This window comes from Papio anubis, chromosome 4, assembly GCF_008728515.1.
Source record: "Papio anubis isolate 15944 chromosome 4, Panubis1.0, whole genome shotgun sequence".
NCBI lineage: Eukaryota > Metazoa > Chordata > Mammalia > Primates > Cercopithecidae > Papio > Papio anubis.
The window spans coordinates 149,291,829-149,308,324 of record NC_044979.1 but is presented as its reverse complement, the minus strand read 5'-3'; the positions used below and the strand labels follow the sequence as shown (position 1 = coordinate 149,308,324).

At 34.7% G+C, this 16,496-nt stretch overlaps 1 protein-coding gene across 2 annotated transcripts in view; it reads right to left on the bottom strand.

Annotated features, from left to right (window-relative positions):
* LOC101025582 (multidrug resistance-associated protein 1-like) overlaps positions 1 to 16,496 on the bottom strand; it is a 93,250-nt gene that overhangs the window by 43,126 nt on the left and 33,628 nt on the right. For both annotated transcript variants that reach the window (XM_021935571.2, XM_031665667.1), the window contains exons 8-15: positions 14,631 to 14,768; positions 13,250 to 13,396; positions 10,623 to 10,707; positions 10,460 to 10,526; positions 9,969 to 10,095; positions 6,022 to 6,198; positions 2,797 to 2,964; positions 1,206 to 1,368 (exon numbers count right to left, since the gene is read on the bottom strand). In XM_021935571.2, coding sequence (XP_021791263.2) covers positions 1,206 to 1,368; positions 2,797 to 2,964; positions 6,022 to 6,198; positions 9,969 to 10,095; positions 10,460 to 10,526; positions 10,623 to 10,707; positions 13,250 to 13,396; positions 14,631 to 14,768 — 1,072 coding nt within the window. The remainder of the gene's footprint in view (positions 1 to 1,205; positions 1,369 to 2,796; positions 2,965 to 6,021; positions 6,199 to 9,968; positions 10,096 to 10,459; positions 10,527 to 10,622; positions 10,708 to 13,249; positions 13,397 to 14,630; positions 14,769 to 16,496) is intronic.

Below are 16,496 nucleotides of genomic sequence, written 5' to 3'. Positions count from 1 at the left end.
GGAGGCACTCCTAGACATCTGTTTTCTACACAAGAAGCATAAATTATTACTTAACCTTTCTGAGAAGGCAAGGAATCATTTCCATAGTTGCTAGACATTAAGAAAAGAGGAAGTTCCTCTTCTGTTAAGGATGCCAGCCACATCTGACAATCCACCAAAGAATTTTGCAAATAGACTATTTGTAATATGAGAAAGGTGGAAAAACAAGGAATTTAAAAAACAGTACTACAAAACTAATGTGTGTTAGCTTAGGTCCCAAAGAGAAACATCAGCAAAATGGACTTTGTTTTTGGATTTCATGGCATTAAAATAATAAATTGTACTGATCTTGTTATAAAGCAATTTCACATTTTTAGGACTTTATATCCAGGACGAGTGTCAGGTAAGCTAATGGATACTACCAGTTCATGTAGAAAATAATGAAACATAGCTCTATATTTCTTCTTTTATCTTGAAATTATGAGTTAGCTGGTTTTACAGTTAGTCTGCTGTGCTGCTCTGGAAAGGTATAGGAAAATGATCCAGAAAAGTACAGGAAAAAATGATGGTCTCTACATGACAAACTACCTACAGCTGTAAAAGGAGATGATGGTACATTACCCAACTTTAGGATAATGCTGGATAGCAAACATTCTTGCATCTTACACATTGGATAAAGATCAAACCACTTCTTTTTTTTCTTTTTTTTTTTTAATGTCCATACATCTTAATTTAATATTCTAGGGCTAGAGTAACAAAAATTGATAAATAAACCTAAATAAATAGTTAATTCTTAAAACTTGAACAAACATTGATCCCTTTCGCCTTTCCCAATTTCTTTCTTTTGTTTCTCTTCCTCAATGTGCCATATTATACCTAGATGTTTAAAATAGTTATTATTTATTTCACATGTATGTCCCCTGTTCTTAATTGAAAAGGAGATATAATGTTTAGAGTTATTATATTCTAGACTTGAACTACAGTTTATAAGTAATCTAATTTCTTATTTCATAAATGAATAAATAGACCCCGGAGAACTTAAAACTTTTCTGATTTTTAACTGATGTGTCTCATTGTATTTGCTTCTTTCCTATGGAAAGGAAGGTGTCCTGCCCCTGACTTAAGCAGGATGAATGAAAATTTATAGCATGAAATTACTCAATTAATGAACTTTCAAAATGAGTAGGTATACTGTATCTTAAGTTTATTTTTCATTGTGTCCTTACCTTTTTCTTCTTCACTGATGACTTGGTGCAAATTAGTGAGATTTCTAGTTTTAGACAGCAGCTCCTGGTATGTCCCCATTTGAGCTATTCTGCCACTTTCCATTACAACAATAAGATCCATTTGTGGCAGAAGTGTGAGATTGTGTGTCACTAAAATACGAGTCTGAAAAACAAAGTGTTTTATCTCAGAGGTTACAAAAAATCGCATTTTCAAAAAAGCTGCAGTAACTTTTTTTCCTTTACTATTTTAGAGTATGATTTTTGGTAGGTGCCAGTTTAAGGCAGCATCCATATATCTTACAAGGAATAATGACATGCTGCTAGGTGAGAAAATAGTTTGTAAATGTGATTTTTAACACTTCTGTTCAGGTATTTTTTCATTCATTAGAAATGAATCAATTTAATTGCAAATTCAAAACAATTTCATATATGTCATTCTTGCTTATTTTTAAATATACAGTACCATTACAAAAAAGTGTTTAATCCAAGTCGTAATTCATAGTCTTTATTTTTAAGTCATTCATATTATTTTATACATATACGTACAATTAAGTGTGACATTTTTAATCTTGGGTTTATGTCAATATATAAAGATGTTTATTTTTACTGAGACATATATTTTATAATTTTATACATATATTTTTCAGAGTTCTCTATATTAATAATTCCATAAACACGTATTATAAAGAAATGAATGTGATTTTGGAGTCAAACATACTTTAAAAAATCTCTATTGTTCTTAAGTTGAGCAACCTATATCAAGTCATTGTGAGCCCTGAGTTCCTTTATATGTGAAATAGGGATAAATGAACTAATTTACACTGCAAAATACGGCATGTACTGGTAAATACTAATTTTCATCTTCTTGGCCCTTTAAAAAACAGTTGAATCGCTATGATTGCTATGTTCATAATACCAAATTTTACACTTTATATAAGCAATAAAATAATTCCTTTTTTTTTTTTTTTTTTTTTTTGAGACGGAGTCTCGCTGTCTCACCCAGGCTGGAGTGCAGTGGCGCGATCTCAGCTCACTGCAACCTCCGCCTCCCAGGTTCAAGCAATTCTCTGCCTCAGCCTCCCAAATAGCTGGGATTACAGGCACCCACCATCACGCCCAGCTAATTTTTCTATTTTTAGTAGAGACGGGGCTTCACCATCTTAGCCAGGCTAGTCTTGAACTCCTGACCTCGTGATCCACCCGCCTCAGCCTCCCAAAGTGCTGGGATTACGGGCATGAGCCACCATGCCCGGCAAATAATTCTATTTTTAATAACAGCAGTGCACCAAAATACCATTTTAAAAATCACTTGAGTCAATAACAATTCATTATGGCACATAAATCCCCTTAGAATATGGTATTAGACAAAGAGATAACAATCACATAAATTGTCACCAGAGTAAACTTGTAAGTGAAACTTTAACATTTATACATTGAAATTTGTCTGTGAAATCGCAATCTAAGCATCCCATTTTTTCATGTGAAATGTGACTACTTTGCTGAAACAAATAAACAAAATAAATGGAATTTTAGGCACAGTGCTAGGCAGATCCCCTGTCCCACAAGAAAGCATAAATGAAATTATGTCCACCTTGTTTTTCAAAAGGCCCAAGGACCCTATCACTTTTTCAAAAAGCTGCTTTCCAACGTGAACATCAACAGCAGACAAGGGGTCATCCAGGAGGTAGATGTCGGCTCCACTGTAGACAGCTCTAGCCAGGCTTACTCGATGTTGCTGGCCCCCACTTATATTCACACCCTGAAAATGGAGCAGGAGAAAAACAAGACGAGAGGAAATGCGTATACATCTCAAAGCATGTGCAGTTACATCCAAATGCTCTTTTATAGAATGGATAGATAGCAACCCAAGATGAACGTTCCAACCTTTCTTTATCCACGACTTTCTAGGCCTAGCCCCAGCCCATTTCCTAGCATTACTAACTTGCACACATTAGCAGATATATCTACTTTCTCTTAACTGCTAACTCTCAAAAGAGGATGCTAACAATTAAGGAGAAAAGAATTTCCGAATCTCTCACTCTGAAAAGTCGTGCCTGTGGGATATTAAACAAGACTTTTGGCTGCCAACCATATACCGACATCAGTGATTATTTTTAAAATGACACATAGGAAATTGAAAATAATAACTAAATTACCAAGGAAGTAATCAACATGTCCTATTTTCTCCTGTAGAAAGATTAGCACAAGTCTTGTTGGCAAAAGTACAACTCCAAGAAGCAAGAATAGGGAATGTTCATCATGTCCATGTGAGAATTAAAGTTGACATGTACAACCATGTATGAACAATTATGGAACCAGGCCCAATTTACTTTATTTATTTTATATTTAGGGTTTACAGATCTGGTTTAAAAGCTCTCAGTGCAGCACATAACTTAGCCAATGACCTGTAATTATAAAATGCCATTGCCTCTTTGCATTTTTCATCCTTCTCCTACTCAGCAAACATCTTCTGGGTATGACTATATTTTGAGTACTACGCTAGTGCTTGGGATTCAAAGATGAGTGAAACAGAGTCTCACGAGGAGGTCACATTTTAGCAAGGGGGATAGGCGTTATACACCCTCCTCCCACACACTCATATACACGCACATAAAGGAATGTAATATGTGTGTGTGCATATGCTTATAATAGCACCTAAATTGTATGTTTGTTGGGAGCATTCAATAAGTTTAGAGTAAAAATTTTAGGAAAAATTCAACACCGAGTATGGATACAATCAACATTAGCTATTATCACGCAGTTACTCTTCTTTCCAATTCATCCCTCTACCTTGTCATCACTTTTTCTGTAATTATGTCATCATCTTGCACAAAAACCTTGGATATCCACAGCTCCCTCTTTTCATCACTCATGAGCAACAGCGAAAACAACAAATTCTTTCGTATAAATCTAGGATGCTTATATTCTGGCGTTAACTCATCTCTTCACCACTCTCCCAATGTTGCCTTCAGGTGACTGTGGTTTGCCAAGCAGACTAACCTGGTCTTTCCTACCGGGAAGAGGCTATTCACTCTGCTTGGGAGACCACATCCTTCTGTTTTAACTTAAGGGCTACTCACACTGAAATGTCCTCTGAAGGCAACTTCCATTAGGTGTCCCAAGTGCAGAGATTCATTCCCTCCCTTCCTGTCTTGCTGCACTTTGTGTATGCATCCCATTGCTAGAATTGGCAATATTTATCTCAGTCTCTCTCACTAGCCTATGAGCCCCTACCTAGTTAATCCTTGTGTTCTCGACACCCGGTGTCTAACACTAGGTGATTAATAAATATTGATAAAGACAACTGATGAATATTATTGGCAGAGGTGCACCAGACTGCAAATCCCTTGAAGGCAGAGTGGTAGATCTCTCACTCACCACTGTGTACCCCATAGCAGAATAAGGGCATATAAAAATTAATAAATGTGGTCAAATGAAGAATGCCAAAAGAAAAGATGAATACAAGTAGGCGAAAAGTCTACAGTCATTGTCTTTATTGTCTCTTAAGCACCTATAAACAGATTTCCTTTTGAAATATTCAGTTGCATGTGTAAAGTTCAAATGCAGATTGGGATAAATTTAATCATAAAAATAAGACATTATAAATGGCAATAGCATTTAATGCCTATATTAAGTCTATACTTGTTAGTTTGGATTTGTTTCCCTGTTTAAGATTTTTTACAGTTACAAAATATCAGATATTTCATACTTTTAGAGATTGGGTTTATCAGCATCTTGTTCAACATGTGTTAACAAGTTTGAAGAAGAATTCACATGTCTGCCTTTTAGCTATGGAATCATTTTGCTTAGAGATGGTGAAGATGCAAGAAGAAATCCAAGGGTTGGAAAAAATAAACCTATTTAAAACTATTGAGAAAATACATCTGTAAAGTTATAGATTATAAATGAAGTAATTCTAGTTACAAGGTAAATTCTGGCTCATCCTGGATTTTACATATTTCTACATTCTACAATTTTGTTATGTATTTCTTGTATTAATTTCTATAATGGGCTTATTAGATAACATGAGGGCAGGTGTAAAAATGTCTAACAATGTTATGCTCACTCTTTTCAGAGATTCAAAGCACTCAGTAAGGATTATTTATTCATCTTTAGAGCACACATGAATTGCAGGCAGAGGCTACTTTTGCATTCATGTTTAATTAATGCAGATTTTAGTCAGGGGTTGGAGATAATCTCTCGGGGTTCATACTTCAGCTCATGATATATATATTTGTATTTTTAAATCCAAAACACTGAGCAGAGTAATGACTATTTACTAACACAATGAAAATGAAATAGAACAAAGAGAGATGACGGGGGAACAAGTTCCACTTAAGCAGGAATGAGCAAACGTGGAGAAGCCACATTCATAACAGTATTGTTTTCAGAGCTTCCTTAGAACCTGGACTCGGGTGCCACTGCCGGAGACTGGTGCTCTCTTGCTCCTGTTCTAGCCTTGACTTTGCACACCAGAGATATAGGAACAAACAAAACTATTAGTCACTCTTTAGAAAGTGAACTGCATTGTGCCAGCCACCAAAACAAAAGTTTGATGGTCTAATGAATGGGCTTTTATTCCCCTAAGTGGATACTAACAACAGAATTTCCGACTGATTTTTAATCTTTTCCAAACAGTCAATTGTAAATAATTACTTGTCCTTAATATCGCCATCTCTTATATAGGAATTACATAATAATTTTAAAAAATTATAGTTGTATAGCTCTTCGAGACTTCAAGAAAAAGGCATTAATGTTTTATTAGCAAGCTGAATGGGATTATATTTCTTTATGTGATAAATTACAGTTCCCTTACTCTTTCTCCAATCTCAGTTTGATCTCCCTTTGGCAACTGCTCCAAATCTGGAAGGAGAGCACAGGCTTCCAATACTTGCTCATAAAACTCTTTCTTCATGATGGAGCCAAAGAGAATGTTTTCTTGCAAAATGCAATTCTGAATCCAGGCCTGCTGAGAAACATAAGCCACAGAACCCTAAAAAAGAAAGAGGTTAAAAAAAATTCTTAACTAGAGAAAAGGAGAAGTTGCATGCATCACAGTAAAGGAACATATTTAGTCCATAGTTTTGCCTTCTTTAGCTTTAAAACAGAAATAAAAAATTTAATATGGATACATATAATTACATAGATCATGGCACCATATTTTATATGTTTTACTGGAATTTCCTCCAAATGAGTTACTTTGTGCTTCTTATTTACTTTCACTGTAGCTTCTATCTCAATTATCTGTCTAAAGTGGTATTCTCTGGAAGCAGATGCTGAGTGTGTTAGTTTGCTAGAGTTGCAATAACAACATACCATGGACTGGGTGGCTTAAACAATGGAAATTTATTCTCACAATTCTGGAGGCTAGATGTTTGAAATCAGGTGTTAGCAAGGTTGATTTCTACTGAGGCCACTCTCTTCAGCTTGTTGATGATTGTAATTTTCTCGTGTTTCACATGGTCTCTCTCTGTGTGTGTGTGTGTGTGTGTGTGTGTGTGTCCTAATTCCTCTTATAAGGACACCAGTGATACTGAATTAGGACCCACCTTAATGAACTTGTTTTAACTTAACTAGCTCTTTAAAGACCCTGTGTCCAAATACAGTCACATTCTGAGGTACTGGGAATTAGAACTTCAACATATGAATTTTGGGGGAACACAATTCAGTCTGTAACACTGAATCAGATTTTGGGGTCCAAGTTGTTTGTTTGGGATCAACCCCTGTGGAAGGAAAGGAGGAGGGAAGATTAGGCAGAGGGAGAAGCCACAGATGCGGATGTGATGCAGAACCAAGAAAACTTTGGCCAATCCTCCGGAGAGCCATGGAAGAGAATTGGTCATCAGAGCTGTCCCAAGTCAGGCTGAGCAAAAGTGAGACCCTGGGACAGGCCACTATCTGAAGTCCAGGCCAACCTTGAAGGAGATGACTTCCTGTTCATACTCCCACAGCTGGGACTTGTAGAAGTCCTAACTAGTAGGAGGATCTGGGTGGCAAATCTCCGTGTATTATACATTAACCACTGCTCCCAAATTTATGTTTTATGATTTTATACCTTGAAATGATTTTTAAATATATGACAGTCTGCTGCATAAAATATCTTCTCAACTAACCCTTCTTTTCTAGAAAAAGAACCCATAGTATTTGCACTAGTGGCCTACCTTTCAATCTACCCCATGGACTCAATTCAAACACTGATTCAGTATTTTAAGTACTCCATACTCTATAACAATACCAGCCACTTAAAGTACTTTCTGATATACACACATGCGCAACCATTATTAGCCTTTTGATTTCTACCTACTACTTTAAAGATCAAAGATTAACTTGTAATTCTTCTTTGTTGAGTATGTAAGACACAGAATGGCTTTTGATCAAAAACAATATAGTTCTGATCTGACCTGATCTTGAACACAAAAGGAATTGTTCTCAAATTGCCTTGTGAAGTGAATAATCTAAACTTTGCTTTGAATTGCATATTAAATCAGCATGTGAGTGGTCGATATTTTGAATACTTGCTATGTATTAAGCAAGTTGAGCAGTGCAGAGGATGAAAAACAAAGGAGAAGAGACTGAAGAACATGAGAAAACAGAAACTACAATTTTCATAGAGATGTAAATGTTCGCTTTTATTTTTCCTTTCACATACAAATGAAAACATTTTGTTTCATTCTTAATAATGAAACTATAATAGAAGTTTTGTGAATTCAAAAATGGTCTCCAAATCTCTGATGTTTCTGCCACAGAACACTGAACATTGAATCCTTTTCATGAACGGTGCCTGGTGTGAGCTTTTGATACTGAAAAGAGTAGGGAGTCTACAGAGAAAGTTTAGCGACAATAGGCAGTTTTAGAGTTTGAATATTGTGGATTAAAATATGCCTCAAAAAAGTAATCATCTGAAAAACCAAAAAATAGAAAGTGCACACAAAAGCACTTTGAAAATGCCGCTATAATGTTAATTTTACTTCAATAGAGATAATCAGGATGATATAAATTCTGAATAAAAAGTATTTGGGGAAATAATTCAGAATGTGATACTTCAAATCCTGCCATTGATCCAGGCCAAAAGCTTCCTGAAGGCCAATGACCAGTTATAAAAACAGATAATATACTTTTTCTTGGGCATCAGTAATTTAAAATAAACAAAGAATATCCTCTCTGTTTTACCACTAGTAATGGCATTATTACAGTTTGTTTCATCGCTGTGAACACCTTCTTAATTAAAAACATTCAAAGATATCAGAAATAATCCTTAAATCTTATTTTGAGAGCCTCAACAGTCGTAATAAAGACGATGATCATCATACATATTCATAGAGAGGAGCTAGGCTAGGTCTGTGCACATTATCCTATGCAATTCTCACCCCAGCCTTTTCAGCTTATTACTATTATTAATGAATTAAGTGAAATCTAGAATCGACATTATTTTTATCTTTATCAATTTCTAATTATTTTTCAATATCAAATAAAGGGCGACCTCCTTTTGGATTCTTTTTCAAACTCTTTGAAGCAGAATATGTTGTTTTTTATGCCTCAATTCATTTTTCATATCTGATTTAGACCTTTTTATCATTGATTATGGTATTTCCCTCACTACACTATGACCTTTGAAAGAAGAGGGGCATATCTTATTCACGTTTACTTCTCTGGCACATAGCATAGGCTCAGTAATTGCTTAGTGAAATAGCTGAAAAAAACTAAATAAAAATGAAATTAATATGACACTTATTATGTTTGTAATGTACACCCAAGTAAAAGGTACAGCTATCCTGAACTGCAGAGAAATGGCTAATTGCAATTGCTACAAACAGCATAGTGCTACAAAGATAGTATACTTAAGGTTTAAAAACAGTGGTGCTCATTAAGTGCAATCTTATCAGAGAAAGTCACAGGAATCATATTTGGCCCTAGACTAGGTAACAGTCATGCCGAGATAAAAAAGAATAACAAAAAATAGTCACCAAAGGACTGGAATCAGGAAAGATATAAAGGTAGAAAGAAATATGTGAGGAAAAATAAAAGGAGTTAGAGTTGATTTTTCCCAGAGAGGAAAGAAAAAATAATACAGTGAAGAGATGCTGATCTCAGATACATAGAGCTTGTTCATCTTGTCACAGGTAAGAAGGAAAGATTGGGCTACTTAAGTGTTTTACCTAAGAGTTGATTACATCTAAGGAAAAGTTCATTGGGTAGTCTACTGTTTCAAAAAGAGAGAGCTGATTAAGAACTTGTTCAATTCTTATTCTTATTGACCTTTAAGAATAGAACAATTAGTCAAGAGTAGATCTCTTCATGGTCCTAATGCTGAATCTTAAATGTAAGTTATTAATAACTTTATTTTTCTGAAGTTTCTTTTTGGTCAAAGATCCTACCCGAGAGTGGCTACAAGACTTCTTAGAGATGAAATGGCTGTAATTACTTAGGGAACCTTGCTGAATAATAAATAGAAACCTAATCAAATTACAATATAAATCACATTCATTTCTCTATAATTGGTTGCAATTCAGTTAATATCATCAAACAATTACCATAAGCATTTACAAATGATTTGCTGAAGTATTTGGAGAACAGAATTCTGTTATTAATCCACCCATAGTTAATCAATTTCTATGGAAATTGAAATGTTTGTTATAAACTGGAAATGCCCATTAAAGGCTTGCATCTTCAATTCAGCTTGATAAATTCTTATTGACACTAATGACAAGTTGGCTATAGCTTGTTACATTAGAAGATGTTGAAAGAATGTATTTTTTATTTTACCTTTCTTTGGACTACTCCGGTAAGTTTCTCCATTTCCCCCAGAATGGCAGAAAGCATGGATGATTTTCCAGACCCAACTTGCCCTACAACAGCCACTAAAGCTCCTTCTGGGATCTTTATGTTCAAGCTGCATGAGAAGAAAGGGAGACAATATAGGAGATTCTTTTTACGGTTGTTTTAAAAATCTATTCCTAGATAAGTCACTGTGTGCAGCACTTAGCATCATCCCTGAAATCGTCGCTTTTCACCTTTTTCTACAAACACCTACCCTTCCAAAATGCAAACAAATGAACAATAAAATGCTGCAGGTAGAAGAAATAATAGAAAAAAGGACAGCAAGATCACCATGAAAATTAAAGGTGAAGTGAGAGGTTAAAAGTCTTATTAATTTCAGTATATTAATCTTATTAAAAACCTCCAAGAAATAAAAATACGGAGCATTTTAGAACCCAATATTAACATTAAAAAAGATTCTCCAAACCACGACTTACTCTTTTAGAACTGGCATTCCTGTTTTATCCCAGGAGAAAGAAGCATCTGTAAACTCAATAGCATGATCTAAGGAAGAAAAAAATATACAATGATGCATTTTAGAACCAATTACCTTCAACCCAGAAGTCAAGTAAGTAATGAATGCAAAGAGGAAGTGCTGACCTCCTATATAGTTTGTTTCAATATTTTGAGGAAGAAGCTCCTCAGTGTGGAGAAAGTCTTCCAAACGCCCCAGGGATATCTTTGTCTATCAAAATAAGCACAGATGGAATTTATCTGGGGTTCAAGTAGAACTTAAACTAAAAAATGTTTATTATGTTTTACAGCCTGAGTAGAATTTTTATACAGATTAAAGATATTGAGATAAATATATCAAGCATAGTTTGAATTGATTTAATGCTATAAATACATTCATTCCTATAGACAAAGGGCAGTTTCAAGAATCAAAGATCAAAACTAATGTCATCTATGCTGAAAGGTATGAGAAAAAGAAATGAAAATCCTATTTATTATTCTAGAAAAGCCATAAAAACTCTTAATAATTACAGAAAGATTGATTTTTTCCCCAACTTCTTTGAGGTATAATTGAGAAAAATTATACATATTTAAGGTATACGACATGATTTTTATACACATGCACATTTTGAAATGATTACCACAATCCAGCTAATTAGATTATGTATCGCCTCCTGTAGACACCTTTATTTTCCTGTGTATATGAATACCTACCATCTACTCTCTTAGCAATTTTCAAGTATACAATACACTATCATTAACCATAGTCATCATGCTGTACATTAGGTCTCCAGAACATATTCATCTTATAACTGGAAGTTTGTAATATTTGATCGACATCTCATTCACCCCTCCACACCCCACCCCAATGTCACCCTTGAGCTCTAATAAGCACTTTTCTTCACTCTGCTTCCATAAGTTAGACTTTTTTAGATTTCACATACAAGTGAGATAACAGAGTATTTGTCTCTTTGTGCCCAGTTTATTTCACTTAGTATAATATTCTGCCATGTTGAATACTATTATACTGTTTGTATATTTTTTTAATCAGTTTTTCTGCCAGTGGCCACTTAGGTTGTTTCTACATGTTGGCTCCTGATAATGCTGTAATGAACATGGTAGTGCATATATCTTTTCAACATAGTAATTTTATTTCCCTTGGATATTTTTCCATAAGTGGGATTTCTATCTCATATGGTAGTTCTATTTTGAATTTTTTGAGGAACTTCTATACTGTTTTCCATAACGGATGTACCAATTTATGTTCCTACCAACAGTATACAAGGGTTCCCTTCTCTTGACATCCTTGCCAACACTTGTTATTCTTTGACTTTTTGATACTAGCCATCCTAACAGGTGTGAGGTAATATTTCCTTGTGATATAGAAAAATAAAGTTTTAAAAGCAACTTTAAGATTGGTGAGTGAATTCTGCTACTGATGATAAACAAAACTATAATGTTGACAATAATAATATTCAATTATAGTAACATAGGAAATTGTAATGTAGTAAAATAGCTATAAAATGTTTAGCTACATTAGGAGAAATAAAATTACATTGTTTTCGGAAAACTGACTTACATAAAATTTCTAGTACATTTTTATTTACTTTGTGTTAGGGGACTTGTATCGTTAACACATAAGATGTAATTGGGCTGTGGTTTTGTTTACCAGATGTGGCAAATCAGAATATACAGCTAGCTTTTTCTGTTTTTCCATTTTGGAAAAATGGTCTCCTTAAATGAAGGTAGCACAGTACTGCTAGCAATTGGAAAAGGCTTTGATATCGGACCTTTAGCTAGATTCTAATTGCAAAACTAGAACAAAACTGTTACTCTAAGAACTGACATTTTCTTTATGAGAAGCGTGCTACGAAATCAAATGCTAAAAGCATCACATCAGCGGTTCTTCTACGCCCTCTGTTGGTTATTTTAAGAAAAATAACATGAAAAACGATGTGATGTAACAAAAATGGCTTAATTGGTTTTTACTATTCAATTATGTTACTCCTTATTCAAGTAATATTTTTTAAAGAGTAAAGTTCTTAAATTAAAGGATGATTCCAATAAGCAAATATTCACTTTGTTTATGAATCCAGACTTGAGGAAAATAATTGAATGGAGGATGGCCAAACCTGATATCCAAAAAATGTAACCATAAATCTCAGGGCAAAAGGATCAAGGAACTTTTCTGGGTTTCCTGTGGCTTTAGCATCCATCTACTCATTGTATCTAGTATCTAAACAGCCTCCAGGAACTGGAGATTACAACTAAAAGTAGGCAGACCCAGACATCTCACACATGGCTTGTTGGCTGACTGATATTATCAATGTGCTTTTCTCCCTGCTTATTCATTCAGTATAGATGAAATGCTGCTGAACCCTGGAAAAACATTCTATCCAGTTTCATACAAAGCACCTAATTATAACTTTTCCGTTGGAAACAGGAAATGAATCCTATGACGGCATAGTGGCTAACACCAGCTTTAAAAATGCTAAGTAGAGAACCTAACACTTAACAAGAAAACAAAATAACATATTGAAGTATTTAAAAGTCACTTTGATGGGAAAAAAAGCACAAGCAAGCAAGACATGATTCATTTTTATTCTATAATGTTCTCTATTACTCATTAATTCAGGAAAACTAATTTTGAATGCAGTGTTAAACAACCACATAAAGTGAAATAAAATAAAATTTAAAAGACGAAGAAATAAAATGTCCCAAACCATAGATTCCTGTAAAGGAATAACTCCTAGTTTAAGGTATTCTGTATGTACCTGGACCACAGTTGAGATCACGGTTGGTAACTCAAACAGAGGAATCCTTAAAATATTAAACAAAGACATCGATGTGAACACTTTAGTGGCTGTTAAAATGTTTCCTTCATCCAGTAAGAAATAGACACATAAGGTTGCCAGGGACACCTAAAAAATAGAGATGTGTTGTGTTACTTTCTTCAAATTTCTACTGATAACATTATTAGTTACAGTCCCCAAAATTAGAAAATAAAATCTAAATAATTTTGTTTCCAGCGTTTTTCTTTTAAGATGTTATACCCTTACCACAGTTATTATTACCATTTATATTGTAAACCAGTTCATCTTTTCTTTAAAATTCAGAAGTTTTATGTAAACTTATTTTCCAGTTGCATACATTCTGACATATATATAATAATTATTCTTTCTTTGTGTCATTAACTGAGGAAGATATGAATAAATCGTGTTTAAGATTTATATTTGTTCTTATAAGTTTCATTGAGAAAAGGCAGAAAAAAATCATTCATGCATGCGAATGGACTTAACTATCATATATATAGTCCTGGCTTAAGCAAATACATCTTGGATGGTTTTACCAAAGTATTCCAAATGTAAATATTGCATTTGCTTCCATAATACTCACTTTTGTTGAAATTTTAAAAAATTAATTATCGACATAGAGTGGCAACTTTGATTCAAATTGATGCTCCAGTTACCTGTGGCTTGCTTTTCCTTTGGCTTTTGCCCATGGCTTCATAGTTCAAGGCAATTTATACTCTAGTTAAAATAGCATGGGATTCCCAATGTTTACATGGTGTAATAGAAAGAAAATAATGTCACTTCATGTCAGTTCGCCTCTAAATACTAATTTTGTAACTTTGAGGATGTTTCCAACTACTCTGGACTTCCATTTTGTCTTGTGAAATGAGAAAAATAATGCCTTATTATTGCGAGATTGAAAAAAAGGCAATGTATGTAACTTTCCTGACATTCAGTAACAACTCAATAAATGTTGCTTCTCTTCTCACCTCCATATAATGTGCCCTTTGAGTCTGCTTAAAAGGAGTCGGTCATACATATCAAGCTCTAAAATTGGAATGAAATTCTGAAATGTAGATTGTGTTTTTAAGAGATACAGGCATATATGAAATCTCTGAGAAATTTACAGAGAAGTAAATCTTATTATATCTAAAAAATACAGATCAATGAAAACACATACAGTATTTTCCCTTTCTTTGTAACTTTTGTTCTCTAATCCACATAAGTTAATGAATGTATTTTCTTTACAATTTTAATTCAGATACATAATATTTAACTTTATACATCTTAATTCCAAGTAATTTGGAGGTAAATCTGTAAATCAGATTTGAAAATAAAAACAGGAAATATGACATACACTTACCAAGAATGGAATGCAAGTTAATGTCAGCATGGAAAATACAGTAAGATACCTGGCTGATTTTTGAAATTCCAATTCCTGATCTCGAATTTTGATAATCTTATTTTTATAAGAGGGTTCCCATGCATAAAGTTTGAGGATCTGTAAATGAGTCACAATAATTATCTGACAATCTATATCATAGAAGAAAAAAATGCACACATACAAACAAGTAACACACACACACACAAAATTGTGAAGATAAAAAATGATGGTACAACCATGAAGAAAATTGCATTGCTTCCACTTTGACTGAATCAGAATATTTTCTTAAATTGTGGTATTTTGGGGGTGGAGCAGAGCAGAAGGAGGGAATGACCACCCAGCCTTATGTCCCCACCACCCCCAGTAACTTATTTCCGAGCCAGACTCTGGCAACATTCCAGCTGTAAGGCACGAACTCCATAGAACTCCATAGACAGCTTCCGTCTAGCTCAGTTCTGTCACTCTTCCTGCTGATCCAACTCTCACTTCTGTCTATTACCTTTTTCTTTATAGCTAAACTCTTCTCCCTGCCATTCCAGTTTCTCCACGACAGATGTTTTGGGACTTCAAGACATTCTCTGAAAGCTGATTAGCGTTTTGAGATTGTAAACTATTTTCTGAGACAGAAAATGTGGGGAAATAGGATCCTACACTGGCTTATTGCATTAAACTTTAGAGTGAATTGACTTACATTCAAATTCCAGCTCTATGCGATGCTTAATTTTTTTTTCTTTTTTTTGAGATGGAGTTTTGCTCTTGTTGCCCAGGTTGGAGTGCAATGGCATGATCTTAGCTCGCGGCAACCTCCACCTCCCCAGTTCAAGCGATTCTCCTGCCTCAGCCTCCCAAGTAGCTGGGATTACAGGCATGAGCCACCATGCCCAGCTATTTTCGTATTTTTAGTAGAGACAGGGTTTCTCCACGTTGGCCAGGCTGGTCTCGAATTCCTGACCTCAGGTGATCTGCACACCTTGGCCTCCCTAAGTGCTGGGATTATAGGCTTAAGCCACCGCGCCCAGCTGTCATGCTTAATTTTATGCGACTGCTTGACTGGCTATGGGGCTCAGTTGTTTGTTCAAACAGGAGTCTAGATATTTCTGTGAAGGTATTTCTTAGATGCTGTTAGCATTTCAATCAGTTAAACTCTGAGTTAGACAGATGACCCTCTGTTATATGAGTGGACCTTATCAAATCAGTTGAAAGCCTTAAGAGAAAACGCTGAGGTTCCTCAGTGGGGAAGGAATTCTGCCTCCAGAATGCCTTCAGATTCAAGATAGCAGCATCAACTTCTGCTAGAATTTTCGGTTTGCCCACCTGTTCTACAGATATTACACTTGCCTGCCCCTACAATCAGATGAGCCAGTTTCTTAAATCTCTCTTCATATTTCTGTATATCTGTATCTCTCTATATGAAATCTATTGATTCTGTTTCTGTGGAGAACTCTAATACACTCTCACTGGTTCTGTAAATTTAAACCTGACCCTTAACTGCTCAGTGTCTTGGTTTCCTAGTTAATAAGATAGAAATGGGAAATCTTTTTCTTGAGGTTTATAAGAATTCCATGAGGAAACACATATAAAGGAATAAGCACAGCATTTGATGCATGGAAAATATTTAATAAATGGTAGCAATTATCAGTATTGTCAGAGAGAGGTTTTATAACACCTGTTATCAGATCCCAAGGATACTGACTGCTCTCACTTTTAAACTATCCCAGCTTTTCTAGAGAAAAATAATTTGCAACATACTATTTATAGAATAGCATTTATGTGATCATTTGTGTCCCACATAAAATAAACTAAATGACACCTCATCACTTCCCTTATATAAATCTGCCTTTACAC